The sequence below is a fragment of the Vigna unguiculata genome, chromosome 5 (genome assembly GCF_004118075.2).
Source record: "Vigna unguiculata cultivar IT97K-499-35 chromosome 5, ASM411807v1, whole genome shotgun sequence".
NCBI lineage: Eukaryota > Viridiplantae > Streptophyta > Magnoliopsida > Fabales > Fabaceae > Vigna > Vigna unguiculata.
This window is the reverse complement of record NC_040283.1, coordinates 28,445,557-28,471,411: the sequence shown is the minus strand read 5'-3', so window position 1 is coordinate 28,471,411 and position 25,855 is coordinate 28,445,557. Positions and strand designations below refer to the sequence as shown.

The 25,855-nt window shown below is 36.8% G+C and overlaps 1 protein-coding gene across 1 annotated transcript; it reads left to right on the top strand.

Moving 5' to 3' along the window:
• The first annotated feature begins 15,238 nt into the window (after nucleotides 1-15,238).
• LOC114184569 (beta-galactosidase 8-like) lies at nucleotides 15,239-23,506 on the top strand. Its single transcript, XM_028071875.1, has 7 exons — nucleotides 15,239-15,414; nucleotides 15,501-15,590; nucleotides 15,672-15,762; nucleotides 15,921-16,034; nucleotides 17,170-17,237; nucleotides 22,993-23,094; nucleotides 23,404-23,506. Exons 1-7 carry the CDS (start codon nucleotides 15,239-15,241, stop codon nucleotides 23,504-23,506), a joined length of 744 nt encoding a protein of 247 aa, XP_027927676.1.
• Nucleotides 23,507-25,855: the final 2,349 nt, after the last annotated feature.

Below are 25,855 nucleotides of genomic sequence, written 5' to 3'. Positions count from 1 at the left end.
TCCATTCTCATTGCAAGATGCCGCTAAAAATTGGTTATACTGCCTTCTGCCAGGATCCATCAATACTTGGGAGACTCTGAAAAGATTATTTCTGGAAAAGTTTTTTCCAGCATCTAGAGTTGCTGCTATTCGCAAAGATATTTATGGGATAAGGCAACAAGAAAGAGAAAGTCTTCACGAGTATTGGGAAAGATTCAAAAAGTTATGTGCTTCCTGTCCTCATCACCAAATAAACGAGCATCTCCTCATTCAATACTTTTATGAGGGATTGAGTATCATGGATAGACAAATGATAGATGCTGCAAGTGGAGGGTCATTGGTGGACAAAACGCCAACAAATGCAAGACAATTGATTGAAATTATGGCGTCGAACCATCAACAATTTTCCACAAGGAGTAATTCTATAACTCTATTGAAGGGAACCCATGGAGTAGAAGCATCATATGTTGCAGATCACAAGAAAATAGAAGGGAAGTTGGATGACTTAGCGGCCATGGTAAGGACCTTGACAGAATTACAGAAAAAGCCTATCCCTTCTACTTTATGTGGAATTTGTGCTTCTACTAATCATCCTACAGAGGCTTGTTCTATGTTAAAAGAGACAGGGATGTTAGACAATGAACAACCTCAAGCATATGCTACAAACATCTATGGCAATAATAGACCACCTCGGCAGCAATACAACCATGATTTGTCCTCCAACAAGTACAACCCAGATTAGAAGGAATATCCTAGCCAGAAATGGGGAAATCAACAGCCTCAACACCAACAAGTCTATGTTCCACCTCAACAGAGGCAACAACCACAACCAGCTGCAACCTCTGGTGACTCAAACATGGAAGCAATGATGAAAATGATGGTTGACGTGATGAAGGGACAAATCAATGAGTTGAAACAGACGATGGAAGCAACCAATCAAAATTTGCAAAATCAGATTGGACAAATGGCAAATGAGTTAAATCAGATGAAGTCTCAACAAAGCTCGAGCAATTTGCCTGCACAAACTGTAATCAACCCGCGAAATGTAAGTGTTATTACTTTAAGATCGGGTAAGCAAATACAAGGCCTTGGGGACACACAAGAAGATGAAAATAAGGACAATGAAGTTGTACCCAATGATGAAAGAGGAAGATCAGATGGAGCAACACAAGCAACTTCTGAAATGCCTGCACCTAGTGATAACTCCAGGTTGGTATCCCCTAATACTTCCTCTGAAAATTCTTCTCCTTATTCTCCTCCTCCTCCCTATCCAAACCATTTGAAACCAAAAACTAAAAAGATGGAGGAGTTAGACAAAGAAATCCTGAATACTTTCAAGAAAGTGGAGATAAACATCCCTTTGTTGGATGCTGTGAGACAAATTCCTAAATACGCCAAGTTTCTTAAAGAATTATGTACACATAAAAGGCGTATTATGGACAAAGAGGTAGTGAACATGGGAAGAAACGTCTCTAGCTTAATTAAGAAGTCTGCAGTCAGAATGCCGCAAAAGTGTAAGGATCCAGGTATGTTTTCTGTTCCCTGCATTATAGGAAGTACTAAGTTTGACAATGCTATGTTAGATTTAGGAGCTTCCATTAATGTAATGCCTTTATCAGTTTTTACTTCACTTCATCTTGGACCTCTTAAGTCTACTGGTGTGGTCATTCAGTTGGTCAATCGTAGCACAGTGAACCTTGCAGGTGTGCTAGAAGATGTGCTTGTCCGTGTGGACAAGTTAATTTTTCCTGCAGATTTCTACATCTTGGACATGAAGGATGATGAAGGAATGAGTTCAACCACAATTATCTTGGGAAGACCATTCATGATGACAGCACGTACCAAGATAGACGTGCATGCAGGATCCTTAACTATGGAGATAGGAAATGAGAAGGTGCATTTCAACGTGCTAGAAGCCATGAAGCACCCGACCGAAGACCATTCTTTGTTTTGTATTGATTTATTGAGTAATATAGTGAACAATTATGCTTTTGGACTGTTAGACGTTTTATCTAGTTTTTCTTCTTCTTTGGATTTCTCTTTTTTGAATATTTCGGGCTCAATTTTAGACGAAAGAGAAAATTGTAAAACAGGTGATGTTGAGGACGCGGTGTCACTATTTGATACCTCTGTGGCGTCCAAGTGTGATGCTGAGGTGGCTGAAATTACCTTAGACAGTAAAATGTTGCCATCTGTGGAACAGCCACCCACTTTGGAGTTGAAACCTTTACCATCACATTTGAAATATGTTTATCTTGAGAGGGATGGGAAACTCCCTGTTATTATATCTGCCTTGCTTATTGACGAGTAGGAACAAAAGCTATTGCAGGTTATCAAAGATCACAAGCGAGCAATAGGCTGGACTTTGGCAGATATTCCTGGTATTTGTCCTTCTTTCTGCATGCACAGAATACTCTTGGAGGAGGATGCTAAGCCAGTAAGGCAACCTCATAGGAGACTGAATCCTCAGCTGATGGGGGTTGTGAAGAAGGAAGTCACCAAGTTGCTACAAGCAGGTATTATATATCCCATTTCTGACAGCACTTGGGTGAGTCCTGTACATGTGGTCCCCAAGAAATCTGGGATCACCGTGGTCAAGAATGAGAAGAACGAGTTGATTCCTACTCGTATTTAGAATAGCTGGAGGGTCTGTATTGATTATAGAAGACTAAACCAGGCCACCAGGAAGGACCACTTCCCTTTACCATTCATGGACCAAATGTTAGATCGATTGGCAGGTAAGTCTCATTACTGTTTTCTTGATGGATTCTCTGGGTATTTTCAGATTTGTATTGCCCCAGAGGATCAACATAAGACTACCTTTACTTGTCCATTCGGTACATATGCTTATAGGAAAATGCCATTTGGCCTTTGCAATGCTCTTGGAACATTTCAGCGATGTATGATGAGTATTTTTACAGATTTGTTGGAGCATTGTATTGAGGTTTTTATGGATGATTTTAGTGTATATGGTTCATCTTTTGATCATTGCTTGTCTAATCTTGCTAGAGTCTTGGAGAGATGTGAAGAAACTAACCTTGTTCTAAATTTTGAAAAATGTCATTTTATGGTGGAACAAGGTATAGTTTTAGGTCATGTTGTTTCCAAGAATGGTATATCTGTAGATCCTGCTAAAGTTGATATTATTTCACAATTGCCTTACCCCTCTTCTGTGAAAGAGGTTCGATCTTTTCTTGGATATGCAGGATTTTACATGAGGTTTATCAAGGATTTCAGCAAGATAGCCAACCCTCTCTCCAACTTGTTGCAAAAGGATGTAGCATTTGACTTTGGAGAGAGGTGCAAAGATGCGTTTGATACATTAAAAAAGGCGCTTACCACCACTCCTATCATCCAGCCACCTGATTGGACATTACCATTCGAGTTGATGTGTGATGCATCAAACTTTGCAGTAGGAGCGGTGCTTGCACAAAAAGATGGGAAGCTATCACATGTGATATATTATGCTTCCAGAACATTGGACACAGCGCATGCTAACTACACCACGATTGAGAAGGAATTATTGGCTGTTGTGTTTGCCTTGGACAAATTCAGACCATATATACTTAGTTCCAAGGTAATTGTTTATACTGATCATGCAGCATTAAAATTCCTTCTGAAGAAAGCAGATTCGAAACCAAGGTTGATCAGATGGATGCTACTGCTCCAAGAGTTTGACATTGAGATTCTAGACAAAAGTGGAGCACATAACTTAGTAGCCGATCATCTTAGCAGGATTGAAAATGGAGAAGATAACATTCCTATTAAGGATGACTTTCCTGACGAAGTCCTCCTAGCATTGACTGTTGTGAAAGGTATGTTTCCTGAACCTTGGTTTGCTGACATTGTTAATTATTTGGTTGTTTCTGCTATACCTCCTTCCTTCTCCAAATATGAAAGAATCAAGCTAAAAAGTGAGGCAAAGTACTATATCTGGGAAGTCTCAATCATATGGCGCATTGGTAGTGACCAAGTCATAAGGAGGTGTGTTCCAGATATCGAGATACCTCATGTGCTTGAGTTCTGTCATTCGTCTCCTTTTGGTGGACATTATGGCACACAAAGAACAGGTAGGAAGGTGTTGGATTGTGGATTATATTGGCCTACTATCTTTAAAGATGCACAGAGGGTATATGAAAATTGTGAGCAGTGCCAAAGGGCAGCCAGATCCATTACAAGAAGGGATGAAATGCCTCAACAACCCATGCTATATTGTGAGGTATTTGATATTTGGGGTATTGATTTTATGGGTCTTTTTCCTCCTTCTTTTGGATTTTCTTATATTTTGCTTGCTGTAGACTATGTCTCCAAATGGGTGGAAGCCATAGCTACAAGGGCTAATGATTCTCGAGTTGTTATGAGTTTTGTCAGGTCTAACATTTTCTGCAGATTTGCGATACCACGAGCCATCATCAGTGACCAGGGGACTCATTTCTGTAATAGGCTATTTGAGAACATGTTGAACAAGTATGGGGTGACACATCGCATTGCTACACCATATCACCCCCAAACCAATGGGCAAGCAGAGATCTCTAACATGGAGATTAAAAAGATACTAGAGAAAGTAGTGAAGCCTAGTCGAAAGGATTGGGCCACAAGATTGGATGATGCACTTTGGGCACACAGGACAGCTTACAAAACCCCTATAGGTATGTCACCTTTCAGGGTGGTTTTTGGAAAGGCTTGTCATCTACCTGTGAAGATTGAACATCGGGCCTATTGGGCCGTGAAAGCATGCAACTTGGATTTGGAAGAAGCAGGAAATGAGCGAAAACTTCAGTTGCAAGAACTAGAGGAGATTAGGCTTGCAGCCTATGAAAACTCAAAGTTCTACAAAGAGAAAACCAAGAAGTTCTGATGAGTTCAAATTTTTGCCCTCACTTAATATTTAAATTTGGGGATTTAATTGAATTTTCTGTGCTTAAAGATTGATTTAATTAGGATTTGTGATTATTGGAATTATTGAGTACGTTTGGTAAAAATGGCGTAAAAATTGATTTTAGTTGCATAAAATATTATTGGATATTCTAACGTTTGTTAATGCAGCTGGAATTTATTTTTGGTCAATTAATAGTGTGATTTTGAGAGTGGTGTTAGTGTCTTATGTGGTTAGGCTCAGATCTCATTGGTGTTGTTCTCCCCAGTGAAACCCCCTTTGTAAAACCTGACAAGTGGTATCAGAGCCGATGGTTAATACCAGCTCAGACGAATACAGTTCCAGTATGGTCCTAGTATCGAAAGTCTTCCTGGCAAGAGTCCCAAGTAAGGGTTCCAGGTAAGCGTGTCCCGTTAAGAAGAACGGCGGTACATAAAAGGGCAGAAAAGGAGTACTCGTGGTTGGGAATGCTTCCGCTGCACTATATAAGAATCAAGAGCCATAAACCCATTGCCTTAAGGTTTTGGGTTGAGAGTGGTGTCAGTGTCCTATGTGGTTAGGCTCAGATCTCATTGGTGTTGTTCTCCCCAGTGAAACCCCCTCTGTAAAACCTGATAAATCTGCAAGGTAGACCTTCCTGTCTTAAAGAGAAACTTAATATCTATAGGGCAGTTGGATGATGAAGGTCATTACACCACCTTTGGAGATGGACACTGGAAAGTAATGAAAGGTAATCTTGTTGTTGCTCGTGGGAAGAAGCGAGGATCTCTTTACATGATTGCAGATGAGGATATGATATCAGTTGCAGAAGTTGGCAACAGTTCCTCTTTGTGGCATCAGAGGCTTGGGCATATGAGTGAGAAAGGAATGAAGCTCATGGTCTCAAAAGGTAAAATACCTAACTTGAAGCATGTTGACGTTGGACCTTGCGAACATTGTATCTTTGGAAAGAAGAAAAAGGTTAGCTTCTCCAAAACAAGTAAGTCGTCTAAAGTTGAAAGACTAGCACTAGTGCATATAGATGTTTTGGGGCCAGCTCCAGTGAAATCTCTTGGAGGTTCACAGTATTACGTAACCTTCATTGATGACTCTACAAGAAAGGTATGGGTTTATTTTCTTAAAAATAAATCTGATGTATTTTCTGTGTTTAAAAGGTGGAAACAGGAGGTTGGGACTCAAACAAGTTTAAAGATTAAATGTTTGAAGTCTGATAATGGTGGAGAATATGACAGTAATCAATTCAAGGAGTTTTGTTTAGAGAATGGGATCAGAATGATCAAGACGGTTCCAAGAACACCAGAACAAAACGGTGTGGCGGAAAGAATGAACAGAACCTTGAATGAGAGAGGAAGATGTATGAGAATCCAGTCAGGATTACCCAAGGTATTTTGGGCAGATGCAATAAGCACAACAACCTATCTCATAAACAGAGGACCATCAGTTCCTTTAGGCTATCAGTTACCTAAAGAAGTATGGTCTGGAAATGAGGTAAACCTTTCACATCTGAAAGTTTTTGGTTGTGCTTCATATATTTTGTTGAACTCTAATAGTAGAGATAAATTGGACCCTAAGGCAAAGCGATGCTATTTCATTGGCTATGGATCTAACATGTATGGCTACAGGTTTTGGGATGACCAAAACAAGAAAATTATCAGAAGTAGAAATGTTACTTTTAATGAAAACATGTTCTATAAGGACAGGACTGCAGAATTTGCAAATGCAAATAAAAAGCCAGAGCAGGTATCATTAGAAGAAATTTCAGAAAGTGATGTAGCCAACAGAAGGCAGAATACAGAAGTAGAGCCTGAGTCAGAGTTTGGGTCAGAACCTGAATAGATAGTAGAGTCAGTAACTCCTGAATTACCGACTAGAAGGTCTAGCAGAACAATTGTAGCACCACAAAGGTACTCCCCTTCATTGCATTACTTGATGTTGACTGATGCTGGTGAGCCAGAGCATTTTGCTGAGGCTATGCAGGGAGGTGAATCCATTAAGTGGGAGCTAGCAATGGAAGATGAGATAAAGTCTCTTCAGAAGAATAAGACATGGTCTTTAACCAAGCTTCCAGAAGGAAAGAAGGTTTTGCAAAATAGGTGGGTCTATCGGTTAAAAGAAGAACCAGATGGCAACAAACGATATAAGGCCAGACTCGTAGTGAAAGGGTTCCAACAGAGACAAGGAATTGACTTCACAGAAATTTTCTCTCCTGTTGTCAAGATGACTACCATCAGAGTTATCTTGAGTATAGTAGCTGCAGAAAATCTTCATCTGGAGCAGTTAGATGTGAAAACTGCATTCCTACATGGAGATCTTGAGGAAGAAATCTTTATGGCACAACCAAAAGGTTTTGAAGTACAAGGCAAAGAGAATCTTGTATGCAAGCTTCATAAAAGTTTGTATGGGTTGAAACAAGCACCGCGACAATGGTATAAGAAGTTTAATGAGTTTATGAGAAACTTAGGATTTCACAGATGTGAAGAAGATCATTGTTGTTACGTGAAGAAATATGTTGATAGTTATATCATTCTCGCCTTATATGTTGATGACATGTTGATTGCTGGTGCTAATATGGCAGAAATTGACAGGTTGAAGAAATAATTGATAGAAAATTTTGAAATGAAGGATCTTGGTCCAGCCAAGCAAATTCTTGGTATGAGAATTTCCAGGGATAGATCTAAAGGTATTCAAAATTTATCTCAGGAAAAATATATTGAAAAATTGCTTAGCAGGTTCAATGTTGGAAATTCTAAAACCAGGAATACACCTTTGGGAACTCACTTAAAGTTCTAAAAAAGGCAATCTTCTCAGACAGAGGAAGAAGAAAATTGCATGTCTAAAGTGCCATATGCATCTGCAGTAGGGAGCTTGATGTATGTTATGGTTTGCACCAGACCTGATATAGCACATGCAGTGGGAGTTGTGAGCAGGTTTCTATCCAATCCCGGAAAGGAGCATTGGGAAGGCGTGAAGTGGATATTGAGATATTTGAAGGGCACTTCAAAGATGCATTTGTCCTTTAAAAGAAGTAATCTTACTTTACAGGGGTTTTCTGATGCAGATTTGGGAGGTGATTTGGATGGTAGAAAGAGCACAACAGGTTATATTTTTACGTTGGGTGGCACAGCTATCAGTTGGAAGTCCAAACTTCAAGGAAGAGTCTCCCTTTCAACCACTGAAGCTGAATATATAGCTATCTCAGAAACAGCAAAAGAGATGATATGGTTGAAGAATCTTCTAAAAGAATTAGGAAAAGGGCAAGATGAACCTTCATTGTTCAGTGACAGTCAAAGTGCCATTTGTCTTGCTAAAAATCCAATTTTTCACTCCAGATGCAAACACATTGAATTGAAGTATCATTTTATCAGAAACTTGATAAATGATGGAGATTTGATTTTGTTGAAGATTCCAGGTGCAGAGAATCCAGCAGATATGTTGACCAAGACTATCACAACAACTAAGTTGAGGCTTTGCATTGCCTCAACTGGCCTTCGAGAAAATTGATGATGAAGGCACTACACTAGGTGGTAATGTAAATCAAACCCCAAGTGGGAGAATTGTTAGTATTATGGTGCTTGATTTAGTCCCACATCGCTTAGAATAGTGAGATGTGGTTCTCTATTTTACTATATAAGAGACTCTATGTAAAGCTTTAAGATACACCAGAAATACAAATACTTCCTAGTGTAGTCGTGGACGTAGGCATACACATTGTATGCCGAACCACGTTAAATTCTCTGTGTCTATTTTTCTCTCCTTTATTCTTTCCTTTATTGCCTTGTTCCCAACAATTGGTAAATTTGATATCGCTGTCGTTAGGCGATCAAATTACCACCACTTAACTTTAGCAACTTCAGTATTGCCAAATTAGTAGTGAACAAAATAGTTAGGGTTAAGATAACCCTGAGTCGTCTCACAACGAATACGGAATTGATCTCAAATATTTGATTCTAAAAAATGCAATTAAAACTAGCAACTATAAAAATAGGGGGATTTTGATGTGCAAAGAAAATGACACGGAAGATTGTAAACATAGTTATAGTAAATAGGTCAATTCCACTGCTTTTTCTAAATAAGATTCTTCATTGGTTATCTAGAGATTATTGTTAAATTAATTATTGTTGTTGATTTACAAATCAATCAATGTAAAGACTCAATTCATTTGTTGGCATCCTCACTTTTAATCAAAGTACAGTCTTAATTAAAAGTGAGAATTGTTAGATTGTCCATAGTAAATTCAATCAAAGTACAGTCTCAATTAATTTTACTATGCCTAATCATGTCTATTCCTTTGTTTCTTCACCAAATAGAAAACTTAATTAATCAAAGTAAAGTCTTGACTAATTTTAGTTAAAGTAATTACCACTAATCAAAGTAAAGTCTCAATTATTGGCAAAAACTTATTTAATCAAATGAAAGTTTCTAAATAAAATCAAAGTAAAGTCTCAATTTAATTTAAAAACCTTTTAACTCATATGATTAACATGCATGTAGATTTAAAATCATTATTTTCTATTCGATTAAGAAGCAAAGGACATAGATAAACAAAAACCACAACAATAATCAAAATAACAAACATATAAATTCATCTAACCTCAGAATCCAGTTAAGAAATTACAGTGGAATCAACCCTAAAAGCTTAGCCCTCCATGGCTTTGATGGAATACATGATGATATGAAGGAAAGAAAATAAAAGAAAGAATGAGAGATGTGGTAGAGACGATATCTGCCAAAACCAGAGAGTTCTAAGTGTCTAAGTTGTAAGTTGTAAGTTGTAAGTTATCCCCCTTCTGCTCCCTTAAGTCTCTTTATATAGGCTTCCACTGGACTTTGGGCTTTATCTGTCAGTTGCTAAAATCTTTTATTTTTATTTAATTAATTAGCAACTTAATTCCTGTCCAATTTCCAATTCTGCCCCTCTTATTTAAGCATTTTTACAAAATTGACCAGAATTTGACCAAAGTTTGGCCAGTTGACCAGAGTTTGACTAGTTTGACCAGTTGACCAGAGTTTGACCAGTTTGACCAGAGTTTGACCAGTTGACTGCCTATCAGATGCTGACACGTGGCGCAGAGTGCACTTTCTCTCTCTAGACTAGGGTTTGCTGCGTTTAGGGTTTCATGGAGGCTTGTGGGTGCTGCAACGGCGCGGCAGTCAGATTTCCAGTGTGGTGGTTGCTCCGACATGGCTTAGGGCTGCTGCGTTTTCCACTTCTATTTTGCGTTTTCCTGCGTTTTCCAGTAAGTACACGAGGATGATGGTTGCAGCGTTGTTGCTGCTGCGCGGTGGTTTCTGGCGAGGTGATGTTGCTTCTGGATTCTCGTAAGGATGCAGGTGGTGTGCGTGACGGCGCTGTTGTGGAGATGGTGCGACGGAGGCGCGCTGCAGTTGCGCGAACGAAGAGGATGGTTGTCGTGGAGGTGCTGGAATGGAGGCTGCTGTTTCCGGCGAGTAGAGTTGCTCGCGTGGAAATGGAAGTCTGCTTCTGTAATGGCGCGTCGTGGTGGTGTTGATGGAGGAAGATGGTGGCGAGAACGGTGGCGGCACTGCTGCAGCTGCGATGGAGATGGCACGGTGGCGCGGTGGCTGCGCAGAACTGCTGGAACGGAGGCTCGAAAACGCGGAGAAGATGGTCGCGATTTGATGGAGGAAGATGGTGGCGCCGCCGCTGCTGCAGATTGGTGGTGGCCGGCGAGGAGATGGCAGCGGCGGCTGCCATGGTGATGGAAGGAGAGGAGAAAATTAGGGTTTCTATTTTGGGATGAAGATGATGACGTGGCAGCCTTCCATTAGACAACTTGTTAGTGCAAGGATTGTTGCCACGTGGCTTGTTCTAGTTGGTCAATTTTAAAAGTTGAGGATTGCCACATGGCATGATCTGGTTGAGTGGAGTTTAAGTGGTAGAAGGGGTGCAATTTAGTGAAAACTGGGGGTGCATAACAGGGGTTTTGGTGGTCCACTTTAGAAGGAGTGTGCAAATAAAATCTGGGGGTGCATTTAGCTCCTGATTTATTCTTTTCCAGAATTTCTTGATTTTGGACTTATTTTGTAACTTTGAATATTTCAAAATCACACTATTAATTGACCAAAAATAAATTCCAGCTGCATTAACAAACGTTAGAATATCCAATAATATTTTATGCAACTAAAATAAATTTTTACGCCATTTTTACCAAACGTACTCAATAAATCCAAAAATCACAAATCCTAACTAAATCAATCTTTAAGCACAGAAAATTCAATTAAATCCCCAAATTTAAATATTAAATGAGGGCAAAAATTTTAACTCATCAAGTTCCATGACCAAAAGCTTGTGGCTAGAAAGGATTTCCAGGTAGGCCAGAAGGTGTTACTATACAAATCCAAGTTTGGTCACATGAGTGGTAAGTTGCGTTCTACTTGGGAAGGACCATACATTGTTACAGAAGTCTTCCCTTATGGAGCAGTGGAGATCAAGGAAGAATCCTCAGCAAGAACTTTTAAAGTTAATGGGCATCGTCTCCGGATATTCAATGAAAATCAAGATATGTTGAATAAGACGATGGATGGGATGAACTTGACTTCTCCCTCATACCTTCCACCTTGAGGAGGTAAGTACACTTCATACTTTTTCTTTGCATTTTATACATATTGAATACATTGAGGACAATGCATGGATAAAGTGTGGGGGTGTGGGGAGATTTCCCCCTTTTCTGTTTTTGTTTTCTATTTGTTTTGTTTTTTCTTTTCTAATTTTGTTTTTTGTTTGTTTTTATTTGTTATTTGTTTGTTTTTTTTTAAAAAAAAAAGTTTATGTTTTCAATAAAACATATTGACATTGGATTTTTGGATTTGATTCACTAATTGGAACGATCATAATTCTGGGAAAATAAGAGTCATGTGCTATGTATGGATTGTTTCTGTGATTTACTGATTGAGTTGATTTGAGAGTTTCTGGAATAAATCTTTTGTGAAAGAGTTTTTGACCTTGTGAGTTTTGAGCTTTATTAAGGATGAACTACCATGTGTCATTCCTAATTTTCTTGTGTGACTTGCTCATGTCTTGTTGGTACTCAAATGTTTAGCTTGATTCTGTTGTTTTGCATCTTAGGTGAACATGCATGATTTGATATGATTGAGGCATTTCTTGTTTTTAGCTACTTGGCCAAATAAGCTAACCATGACATTGATCCATTGGTAGCCCCTTGAGATTAAACCTCTTTTTCTTGTTTTGAGCATACTGTTAAACCTTAAAAAGAAAAAGACCATTTTTTTCCCTTACCTTAGGGAGAAAGAAGGAGCTAGTGGATTATGTTGAGATTAGTTGAGGAATAAAGTGTGGGGGTGAGTATTTCCCCCACAAAGTTGTAAAAATGGCAAAAAGGAAAATAATTGTTGATGACAGAGTGTTGTAATGAAAAATGATTGTTGTCTGAAAAAGAGCAACAAAGGATAAAAGAAAAAAAAAACAAAGAAAAAAAAAGATTGTTTTTGAAACTATGCTCCATAACTCTTTCTTCCTTACTATTTCAAAAACACACATCCTAAAGTTTTTCCTACCTTTGCCTTGGCCTCATTATAACCTTGAAAAGTCCTCATGATTTTTGAATGCATGTTTTCTGAAAGCTGTGAATATTAGAGTCTTGCTAAGCATTGAGAGTGTTTACTTGCATGGGTATTTTGAGTGAAAACACAAGCCAAAACACTTGAGCGAATCTTGGTGAGAAAATATATATTTAACTTGAGTGTTTCTATTTCATATTTGATTATCTTGTAAACTCAAAAGATTAACTCATGTGTGAAAAACAGAATTTTATCCATTTGTTTGTGCATGACAACATGATTTCTAGAAGATTGATATGTTTCCATTTGTATTCATTTCTTTAATCCACTGAAAATATGGAATAAAAGACCTCAGAATAAAGTTTTGAAATTGTTCAATTTTGCCCAGGAGTGCAAAAGGATAAGTGTGGGTGTGTGATGAGTTCAAATTTTTGCCCTCATTTAATATTTAAATTTGGGGATTTAATTGAATTTTCTGTGCTTAAAGATTGATTTAATTAGGATTTGTGATTATTGGATTTATTGAGTAAGTTTGGTAAAAGTGGCGTAAAAATTGATTTTAGTTGCATAAAATATTATTGGATATTCTAACGTTTGTTAATGCAGCTGGAATTTATTTTTGGTCATTAATAGTGTGGATTTAAAATATTCAAAGTTACAAAATAAGTCCAAAATCAGGAAATTCTGGAAAAGATTAAATCAGGAGCTAAATGCACCCCCAGATTTTATTTGCACACTTCTTCTAAAGTGGACCACCAAAAACTCTGTTCTGCACCCCCAGTTTTCACTAAGTTGCACCCTTCCTACCATTTAAACTCCACTCAACCAGATCATGCCATGTGGCAATCCCCACTTTTTAAAATTAGCCAACCAGAACAAGCCACGTGTCATAATCCTCCACTCACCAAATTGACCACTCAGATCTTGCCACGTCATCTTCATCTCCCAAAACAGAAACCCTAATTTTCCTCAAACCCTAGCCGCCACCATCAACCTCCACAGCCGCCGCCGCACCTTTTCATGTCGCCGCACCACCGCAGACCTGCAACCATGCTGCATCTGCACCTTCACGACTCGCCGGCCACCACTGCATCACCATCACGCCATCTCGTCGTCGGCCACCATCCATGGAAGCCACCGCGAGTTCTCCTTCCTGCGAGCGTCAGCCACCGCAAGTTCTTCTTCCCGTGAGTGTTCAACCACCGTTCCTGCAATCTCCACCGCGAGCTTTCCTGCACCACCGCAAGTTCTTGCAAGAACGGCGAGCAGCCACCATCTTCGTTCGCACAGGAGCAACCTCGCGCCTCCACACCACGATCCTCCATTCGCGCAACTTCCATCTTCACGCAGCAGCCATGGCTGCACCAGCTTCGAATCCACCATTTTTGCACCTCAAACCACCGCAACTCCGTCCGCAACAGCAGCTCCACACGCATCTGTTTCAGCCATTGCTCTGCCACCGTCAAGCCTTGCTGGAGAAGGAGGAGCCGTGCCGTCAGCCGTCATTGCCATCTCCATCTCCATTGCATCTGCAGAAACCCTAATTCTGGAGAGAGAAAATGCACAGCCACGTGTCAACATCTGATAGGGTAGTCAAATTGGTCAACTGGTCAACTGGTCAAACTCTGGTCAAAACTGCAAAAATGGTTAAATAAGAGGGGCAGAATTGGAAATTGGACAGGAATTAAGTTGCTAATTAATTAAATAAAAATAAATGATTTTAGCAACTGACAGATAAAGCCCAAAGTTCAGTTGAAGCCTATATAAAGAGACTTAAGGGAGCAGAAATGACACAACTTAGACACTTAGAACTCTCTGGTTTTGGCAGATACCGTCTCCACCACATCTCTCATTCTTTTATTTTCTTTCCTTCATATCATCATGTATTCCATCAAAGCCATGGAGGGCTAAGCTTTAAGGGTTGATTCCACTGTAATTTCTTAAATGGATTCTGAGGTTAGATGAATTTATGTGTTTGTTATTTTGATTATTGTTGTGGTTTTTTTGTTTATCTATGTCCTTTGCTTCTTAATCGAATAGAAAATAATGATTTTAAATCTACATGCATGCTAATCATATGAGTTAAAAGGTTTTTAAATTAAATTGAGACTTTACTTTGATTTTGTTTAGAAACTTTCATTTGATTAAATAAGTTTTTGCTAATAATTGAGACTTTAATTTGATTCGAGGTAATTACTTTAACTAAAATTAGTCAAGACTTTACTTTGATTAATTAAGTTTTCTATTTGGTAAAGAAACAAAGGAATAGACATGATTAGGCATAGTAAAATTAATTGAGACTGTACTTTGATTGAATTTACTATGGACAATCTAACAATTTTCACTTTTAATTGACACTGTACTTTGATTAAAAGTGAGGATGCCAACAAATGAATTGCGTCTTTACATTGATTGATTTGTAAAACAACAACAATAATTAATTTAACAAAAATCTCTAGAGAACCAATGAAGAATCTTATTTAGAAAAAGCAGTGGAATTGACCTATTTACTATTATTGTGTTTACAATCTTCCGTGTCATTTTCTTTGCACATCAAAATCCCCCTATTTCTATAGTTGCTAGTTTTAATTGCATTTTTAAGAATCAAATATTTGAGATCAATTTCGTATTCGTTGTGAGACGACTCAGGGTTATCTTAACCCTAACTATTTTGTTCACTACTAACTGGCAATACTGAAGTTGCTAAAGTAGTGGTAATTTGATCGCCTAACGACAGCGATATCAACGTGTGTGTATATATTGTTTTTTGTTATCTCTCAGGTAGTCAAATTTTACAAAATTGTTACCATTTTGGTTGAAAAGAATGCTAGGATTTCTGCATCTATGATTTCAAGCTTCACAACTAAATCCTTAAAGGAAGAAGTTGGCTCTGGCTCTGGATGGAGTTGGATTAGTGAACCCGTTGGCATTTCAAAGGATGATTCATTCTCCAAATTTGGATTACTGGAGCAAATAAATACAACCACTGATAAAAGTGATTATTTGTGGTACTCGTTAAGGTATATAGTATGCCTTTAAGGCTAAGGAGTCTTTTTTCGGACTTGCCTTTCACTATAAAACGTAACACTTCAATATTTTTCTGCAGTATTGGTATTGAAGATGATGCTGGTTCTCAAACTGTCCTTCACATTGAGTCCCTTGGTCATGACTCTACATGCTTTTATTTCACTACATCGCAAAATATTCCTTGATCTATCCAATAATACTTATATGTGATATTATGGATAACTTTTTCATGGAGTGGAACTGGCAACAGTAACAAAGCTAAGGTTGCAGTAGACATCCCCATCAAACTAGTGACTGGGAAGAACATAATTGATCTCCTGAGCTTAACAATGGGACTTCAGGTTTGGCTTTACTTCTTATGTTGTATATAAGAATAGAAGGCTGAGGCAATATTGGTTTATATATGCATTGGCTTGTTAATCCCTCCTCATATCCTTTCACTTTATCATCAAACATGTTCTCTTACTACATCAAATAATGCAAACCTTTCGTGCTTCAGAACTATGAAGCTTTTTTTGACACATGGGGTGTTGGGATCACTGGTCCAATGATATTGAAAGGTTTGAAGAATGGAAGCACAATTGATCTCTCCTTCCAACAGTGGACATATCAAGTTAGTCTTAGATTAACTAAAGCCAGTTATTTTCTTTTCCATGTTGTGTTTTGTTCAATTAACTGAACAGATACAACTGAACTAGTAAATTGGACTTCAGTTTTCCTTTCTTTAATGAAGTCATGCATAGACAAAATACACCATCTATATTTTTGTAAATTCAGGTTGGCCTTAAATATGAAGATTTAGGTCCATCAAGTGGAAGTGCTGGATAGTGGAATTCACAATCTGATTTACCTATAAATCAACCCTTGACTTGGTACAAGGTAATCCTTATATGAATATAGCATCCATCGAAATTTGAGTTTTCCTATATTATGCTCTCACTGCTATAACTGCATAAGCTTATAGAGTATCATTGCACCTACTTGATTTCCTTGGTTTATGGACAGTCTAATGCCCTATTTACTCAACCATGTTTGCATATGATATCTTCACAATGTAGGTAAGATAATGGCTATAATATTAGGATGGGCAATTGGAGTGGCTTTTGTGATTGTATGCTTGCTATTTTGCTAGGAGTTTGAAGAAGAAACATGATGGTATGTGTTAAACATCATTGTATGGAATGGATGGTTTTTAATATTACAACATCATTTTCCTACACAGATTATTGACAATCGAACAATTGGTGGTGGAGTAAATCAGAAACGACAATTTCCTCATTTTTTTCAATCTCTTCACAATTTATCTATTCTTTCACCCAAAATGTCAATGTTGCTCTCACTGTCTGTATTATTGGAGGCGTGGCTCCACTTTCCCTTTCCTCTATGCTTTCCAGGTATAATGTTTCCTGCATTGGTAACATGATGATGGATGAAGTTTGAATGAAAACAAGGTGAAGGGAAAGACAATGTTAAAATGTTTTGCAAAATCAATATTGAAATGGATAAATGTCTACATATTTTGAAGTATATAATTAGTTCTACATCAACATCTGTTGGTTTTAGAATTAGTCAATGCTTTTTGGCTTTCGAGAAGGGAGACAAATGATGGAAAGAAAAAGAAAACATGGTTTTTTGGAATATACTAGGTGCTACCAACACCTATGCTTTTCAAGCACGACGGTTTTAAAAATGAACAAATTTACTGTTCATAATTGTTTGTTATTGATTAACTATGAAATCATTTACAGACATTGAAAAGTGTGGATCCTAAAAGAGTAGGTTATACTATATTTCCTTCTAAAAGCTATGATAAGAGGTAAGTGCCACACACAATTTCATTTGGCTTATCGGTATATGACATAGTTAAATTTTTTTTTAAGAAAAACTCAATGATTGAGCATTGTAACATCCCTAGGGAATATTACTTAAAAATAAATATTAAAATAAATAATTGCATTAATAGCCATCTCGATAAAAATCCCAACGCGGGATAATTTCAATTTATTAAGATAGCGCGCCAAAACTCATAACTGAATTCATAACAGGTTACAAGTTACCAAAATTTGTATTTAAAACATAAATTACAATTTAGCAAAACCCTAGCACTACTCCCATGCTAGCCCTCACTCCGCCATCTGAGTATCCTCAGCACCACCTGTATCAACATCTGCTCCCGTGTAACGAATTACACGATCATCGCCACACACAAACAGAAAGGGTGAGCTGAGAAAATAAAATAACAACATATAGAACACCAAATACATCATATACCCATCTTATTCATTATATATATAATTCTTAGCCAAGACCTTAACCCCAAGACTTATCAGTCTTCAAATCATACAATTTGTTAGCCTTGGACTCGGGAATCTGATGCTCACACGAACCTGCCCGCTCGTGGTCCTGCCTCTACGAACCTCCCCGCTCGTAGTCCTGCTCTACGGACCTACCCGCTCGTAGTCCAACACATGTGATCCACCAGCCCCCGTACCTCCCCGCACGTGGCATCTCTCAACGTGAGCACGGAACATACGAACCTACCTCGCTCGTATCCTCACGTGAGAGTAACTTGATATGAACCTCCCCGCTCATATCATCACATGTCACACCACCCATGAACCTACCCGCTCATGGCACAACATCTCCCGATCCAAGCAAAGCATCATTGTCAGTTAAAAACAACACACCAGAATGCAAAGAACAACAGCGTTTCTGCCTGGCCCGGCCCACACGCCGCCAGGCGAATTTGTTCCAGACCGCCTGGCGGTATTCACTCACCACCAGGCGCCAGCGCCTTTCAGAGCCACTGTTTTCTCGTCACCGCCTGGCGGAGCACACCGTGCCGCCAGGCGCCACTCAGTGCAGGGCTTCCTCACAATAAACCTATCGCCTGGCGGTTATTAGTAGACCGCTAGGCGCCATACCAGAAGCATTCTGCAGCTGGTTTTGGCACTCAATTCAGTTGATTCTGCATTCAAAATGGCTCTAAGGGATATTACTCATTGGTTCTATCAAAACCTATTGACTTTACAATCATCCCGCTATCATTTTACTTTCCTATATCTCATTCTTGAGACGTTTCATCCTCGACTTTTGATTCACTAAGACCTCTCCTCTAAAGTAATAATTCAATAATTTTTAAGAGATTAACCTCATCCTTTGCATTCAGCTCACTTCACCCTAACAGGATGGTCCTATCATCACATTGGACATACAGACTTATCTTAGCTAATTTGTTAGTTTCATTGCCACATATCCAAGGTACACCATTCGCTACCTAACTTGGGTATTTTTCCCCTGTCATCATTTGCTTACAGCGGGTTATCCTTTACCACCAAAATTTCCAGTACCTAATGGCCTCTTTATATCTTAATTCCCTTCCTGCACATTGGCGTACCTACAATATCACGAATTCTCACTTCCTCCACCCTTACCCTCCAATCATACTGGATTTTGCCCCATTACGAGTTCACCCTTCACCTTTCACTCCGCCACTGCCCCAGAGACCCCAACAGTCCCAAACCACTCACTGGCGCCTAGCGGCCACCATTACGCCGCCAGGCGGTACATCAGAACTTGAAATAGCTCCCTAATTTCCATACTTGCACAGTCCATTAATTTCTCCAGAACTTGATCAAACACCCAATTACAATTGAATATAACACGTATATAGCACTTCCCACATGAATTACTAGAATCATCATCGAATTATATTATACCCGATACTACAACCACTTCTAATCAACACATCAAATTCAGAACGACCTTTTGATCTCAATCACAAACCCTCTCTGTCCGTCCTCCAATTAATTCGCAACACCCAAACAGTCAAAATTACAATCACTATATGCAATCGCAGAACATCGGGAAACAATGGAGAATTCATGATTTCACAAAATTCGCAACGACACAGGGAAATAGTGATAATCGTCATGCATCGCCTGGCGGTCCTGGACTCACCGCCAGGCAGTTCATACCAGAAATCCAAAACTGGGAACAAAATTAACGTGCCGCCTGGCGGCACATGCATGCCCGCCAGGCGGTTTCTGGGCAGAACCCAGAATTTTCAGAAAAGCAGCGTCAAAAAGAGAAGGAATTCATGCAATTATACAAGACAGTACATAATAAATCGATCACGAATCAAAACACAGTAAGCAACTCCCCTAACCTGGATTCCTTGCTAAATTCGAGTAGGTGTGCTTATCCCTTCACCAAACCTCCCTAGCCCTTGCTTTCCACTCCAACCTTTGCGTTTTTCAGCCTCACTACCTTACTTTATCAGTCCCAATTCTCGGAAAAAGCCTCTGCCTATGAGCACCACGAACCCTCAATGCTATTTCCTCTCTTTTAACCCTTGCTCTCACTATCTCTCTCCCTTAATTGCTCCTTTAGTGGCTTACACGAATTTTTAAATAAAAATGATACAAAGGTTAACCAATTTGCTTAATTAACCCTCTGTTTTCCAGCCCTTAGGTTACCCCTCCTTGGCTGCTAAGTTTCTAACCCTTCCACATTCATGCACAAGAAAAATTTGGCAAAAAGGAATTATTTAGTTCTCACCAAGGTTTGAACCCACACTCCTGCACATACCACACCAAGGCCAAACCATTCAACCAATCCTTATTTCATGCTAAATCCTACAATTTTAAGAGTTTATCATGATCCATACGAGTTCAATATATAAGCACACAAAAACACATAATTTAAATAACATCCAAGTGGCACACATAGGACTCGAACCCAAGTCCTCACAGACAATAAAGTACTCTCAACCACTTGAGCTAGTACTCTTCCACGTCATAGCTCCTCGCATTTATTGCTTTAAATGTTCTCGCTACCCGTCCTAATTAAATAATTAATTAAATAACTATTTAATTTTTCCCGGGTCTTACAAGCATTGCATAACCCCTAAGGTTCTTGGCTTGCTTTTGGTTCACATAATATATTGTGATGCTTGCCATGATCTCATTCCTGCTGAAACCTGAATGTGATATGCTAAAATATGTGTGTGCAGATTGTGCAATGGAGTGTAATGACATGGAAATAGGGAATGATCTCTGTTGTTCCAACAAAGAAGAGAAGTGCAAGAAACAGAAAAGTGAGCATGCTTCTCTCTTTCCATTTGGACTAGCTACATACAAAATGCAAGGTGATGTTTTAAACCTAGAAATGTAATACCACTATGTAAACCTAGAAAACAAGCTAAAACTAGTAAAAACAGGACATGAAATTTGCTAATCCTAAAAGTAGCCATTAAAAACCAACTAAACTAATTCCTACAAGTTTTAAACAACAAAAAGAGACTAGAATAAATAAAATTAATGAAAATTATGCAGATTTCAAAAATTAACCTATGCACTAAAATTTGTCTAACTCTAGAATCCTAATATGAACAAGCTATTAAAACAACTAAATCTACTTCTTTGTGCCATAAAATTAAAGTATTTACTTAACAAATCCAAAATAGTAAAAAAATGGAAAACTCAATTTCTAAAAGATGCACTTTAACTAAAAATCCTATTAATAAAATCTGTAGCAGACCACCAAAACAACATAAAATCAAAGATTACTAATGCTAAACATAAAAATCTTAATTTGACACTACTCATGCAAGTTTAAAACAATTAAAGGAAGTTAAAATCCATGATGAAAGCTAAAAATATCAAAGAAATATAAAACTTGCATATGAAAATCAAACTTTATTAAAAAATAAATAAAAATGAGAATCGTACATTAGTAAATTCTAAACTATCTCTACTCTTAATTCTACTCCAATGGTTTATAAAATATTATATCCATATCTACGCAAGTCTAAATCAATTCATGAACGCTCAAGAGAAAATTAAATTCACAAAATAACACCTTACTAAAATTTCTACTACTTAAACCTATGAAAGCTTAGTATAACAAACAGATTAAAGCCAAAACTGAAAATAGAGAATTAAAATCCTAATCAACTATTTCTACATGCGAAGAGTAAGAATACAACTACTAAGTAAAGCTAAATTCTAGAACACTACCTATGATTATCAAACTAATAGGACAAATAATAAGGTAAAGCTGAAAAATAAAAACTAAGTAGGTAAAGAAAGAAAGTAGAACCAACGTGGCTTTATTTATTTATAATAAGTGCCTGAAAAATAAGAAACCAAATAGAACTAAAAATCAGAATTAAAAACTAAAACTAGTTAGTAATATCTTAGTGTAAAACTGGCCAGCAAAAGAAAACTCAAGTTAGATAATATGTGAAATAGAAGGCCTCAAAATATTAGAAACAATGCAAGTTGTGAAAGAAAAGATAATGAGTTTGAATGCTACACGCAAGCACTACAACAAAAATCACTTTAGACAACGGCATAAAATTATGATATAAATTATAAAAACCGTGGTCTAAAGATTAGACCACAATTTTTTAGGCGTGGTATAGGTGAGTGTAGCTATAGGTAATAGACAACGGTTTTTAGTATGATAATATTTTTAAAACCGTTGCTTAAAATTCTCACAATAGACAACAGTTTTACATGTTGATTTTATACCTTACATATGTTTTTAGACCACATTTTTATTAGTTTTGCCCACATAATTTAAAGCAACAATTATATAATCGTGGACTTTCATGATATTTATACATAATTTATAAAAATGTTGTTTATTATATGTTTAGACTACATTTATTTAGCCGTTGTCTATTTTAGTGTGGTCTAAACTATAAATTGTTGTAGTGAAGGCAAGACAAAAAGCAAGGGCTGAAGAAAAGGTACTCTCTTATAATTTAATGTAATCTCTTATAGAATATATAATAAGATTGAAAGACAAATATTTTTATGGTTTTGCTAGATGAGAAAGAGATAGCAAAGCTAGATATCATTTAGAATCACGATTTAATCCAACAAATATGATTTTAGGTAACTGATTATATAATTAGACAACTATTTCGAATGTTGACAACATATATAATTGGACAAAAAATCAGTTGTTTCTCTTTATTATTTTCCTAATCACAACTGTGCTGGCATTTCATTTTTCTTTCTACCATATGTTTATTTACACATTGCTTGCACATGCTTTGATGCAGATCCAATGGAAAGAAAGCAGGTTGTGTCTAGCAAGAAAAATTCTAAGCTCATCCAAAAAGAGGAAAGAAAGCAGGTTGTGCTGAATGGTTGTGTGCAGTGTATTTATTTTTCAACCTAAATTAAAGGAGTAAACTAAAATTCTTAAAGACTTTGTATTTTTTGTGCCTCTAATACTTGTCTTCATTTTCATTTGTATTAAAATTCTTGTGTTATGATTGAGGTGCAAAAAGAGAAGTACTCATCTACATGCATTGGATGTTTCATTTTATGAACCCCTTTCTTTTTGGTTTATCAGCCTCGATTTCTTCAGTTTTGAGATCCCTTCTTTCAATTATATTTTTGTCTTCCATCGTAATGAAATCTTTGTTTACAAAATAGAAGTTATCTTGTATGTTTAATTGTTTATGATTTATATTTTATTCTTTTTATAACTTTTCTTCATTTAGAAAAGTCAGAGTGTTGCTGAAGTTGTTTTTTTTGTATCTTCTATGCTAGGAAGCTAGAAAATTGGAGCAACTTTTCAATGCACAGATACATGTTTGAGAGAAACGAGAATCTTTATGCGGCTTTCCAATATTTTGATAAAGGCGGAAACATGTAAGTCCATCTATTATGAATTTGAATTTGTTCTTCAATTTGTCACATTATGGAAGTAATATTTTTCCTTAGTATGCATTCTCAGACTTAGTTCTTTGGTTTTTGAAGTCCTTGTTTTCCATATTAATCTTTGGATTATTGGATTCAGTTTTTAGACATGAAGAAGATCATATACAATAAATCCTATTTCTTCCTAAACCAAATAGCACATTCATTACCAATCATTTCATTAATTAATGAATGAATGTCTCTATTTAGAATTTGAAGATGACACATGTACCCTGGTTTCTTCGTTTGATTCCATCATAGGTATATCACAAGAGATGAACTGGAAACAACCATGAAGGAGAATGGTATGGGTGACAAGGCCACAATCAGGGAAATTATATCTAAAGTTGACACTGATAAGTAAGCCTATACTTTGACACACATTACATTTGTTTGACAACACCGTTTAAAGGTAAACTAATCATAAAAAGAGTGAACTTTATTTGTACCTATACAAAAAAATTTGCATATGAAAGTATTATTACTCATTATGTATTCTAGTTCCATAGCTAACATTGAATTTTGTGGTTTCGCAGGATGGTAGAATCAACCATGACAAATTTTGTACAATGATGAGGAGTGGAACCCAAAAAGGAAAGTTATTGTAAAGGTTTCCAAAAGTTATCATTTAGATTTGTGTTGAGCTACATCTAGACTTGTTTGTCAACTCTTATATCTTTTTTGGTTTAGATACATTGTTATTGTAATCCTTTCTCTTGTAATCATTTTTCATATAGAGGGATTAAAATGAAATAGTGACATGTCTAGTGCCTTCCTCCTTGCTTGTTATGATAACAATAATAAAGAATTTCAAAGTATTTGTCATATTGGTTAGTATTTTAATCGTTTAAGTTGTTTTTGTAAATTGAGGTGTTTCACAGTTAGATTTTATCATTTTAAACTAGTTAGGATAGTCTCTTCACGGTTTTTTAGGTAAGTTTAGTGTAATTGCAAATTCTTAACCATTATAGTAGAGCTTTTGAGGTTTAAGTAGTCAATTTTAGAAGTCTTGGTAGGAGTTTATTTTTGAGTAATTTTTTTTGTCATTTTTAGTCCATTAGAACTTGTGTAGACAATTTATAGTTTAAAAAATATTTTAAAGATTGTTTTTGTGATTTTTAATTGCTAAAACATTAAATATTTTGGGGCAGTTTTTAATCGTAAAAAAAAATATTTTGTGGCGCTTTTTAACAATTAAAAATAAAATCTTTTGTAGTGGTTTTTAACAAGAAAAATTATATATTTTGTAATGGTTTTAATTGTAAAAAATAATATATTTTGTGGCGGTTTTTATATGATGTATTTTGTGGTGGTTTTTTACTGTCAAAATATGATGTATTTTGTAGCGGCTTTTAACCGTCAAAATATAATGTATTTTGTGACGATTTTAACCATCAAAATATGATATAATAAAATAAACGTAAATTTTGTAGCGGTTTTTAACCGTCAGTAATTTTGTTTTCTTTTCTGACAGTAATACCAGCGGTTAAAATTTTTCTATCAAAAACTGTTTTTGACATATGTAATTTTGACGGTTTTTTAAATCGTCAGAAATTTCATTTGTGGCGGTTTTTAACCGCACAATTTGTAATTTTAACCCCTACAAATGTATACTATTTTTGTAGTGTTTCTTGGGTGTTTGCACTCTCTTGGTGTTTACTATCCCTCTCCTTTGGTATGTGATTTGGATAGGCACTTTGAGAATCCTTTAGCTTGAAGCTTCTAGTAGATTTTTCACCCTCCAAGATGCTACCACCAAGTTTGGTAAACCTTAGTAAAAACCTACTACACCACAATCCACACCACACCCAAAAGTAGCCAAGGATAAAGCAACAAAAAGGTTACAAACACAATGGAAACTAAACCAAATAGAGTTGAATGGTACAAGATGGAAAGAATAGCCAAGAATGATAAGCATCAAAATTAAAAGTATTCAACAAAGGCCAACACATCAAATAGAACCTATGAATTGCACTAGAATGAGAATAACAAATTTAAAATAGCAACAAATTGAAATCACAACTATCGAACTTGTTTAATCCTTCACTTTGAACCCAAGATAAGGGAATCGAATTAGGACTAAAACAGCTCCAAAATGCACTTAAGTTTGATTTATCACTCATTGCTAGTATAGAAAACGCAGAACATAGCCTCTAATTCACGGATTTTTCATTTTATTTTCTTCAACATTTTTCATTTATTTTTATTTATCTTTTTCGTCTAGATGTTAGCTAAAAGAGGCAAAAATCAGAACTCATTTTAGACTAGCCAATAGTTTATGATAAATCAAACAAAGAAATGTGCAATAGTGAAACATTGAATTTCAGTGATTCTTTTTTTGAAAACTTTTTCTATCTCTTAGCTTTCAGAGTCAAAAATAAAAACTAAAATTGATGCATCCAATTGCTCAAAGAAATTCAAACACAGAGAGTAGTTGTGTAGTGAAATGAGAAATTCAGAGAGCTCAACACAGGTTGCGTTCGGGAAGCGAAATGTTTTTGTGTATGGAAGTAGTATGAACTTGATTAAGAACTAAAGTCAAGCATGATACCTTATGGAACATGTAAGAGACTTCAAGGATGATCCATACGGTGAAAAGTGGCATTGCATTGGCTTCAAGACATATTGCTTTTCAATAAGTGAATTGTCAGCACTTTTGCTTGTATGCCAATATCCAAAGTGTTTCAATCAATTAAAATGGTAAAAACACATG

Excerpts from the sequence above, each read along its gene's own strand:
- LOC114184569 (XM_028071875.1), top strand. The coding sequence starts at position 15,239 with ATGATTTCAAGCTTCACAACTAAATCCTTAAAGGAAGAAGTTGGCTCT. Across the intron at positions 16,035-17,169 it reads TCCAACAGTGGACATATCAA|ACATTGAAAAGTGTGGATCC; the intron begins GTTAGTCTTAGA and ends AATCATTTACAG. Across the intron at positions 17,238-22,992 it reads TCTAAAAGCTATGATAAGAG|GAAGCTAGAAAATTGGAGCA; the intron begins GTAAGTGCCACA and ends CTTCTATGCTAG.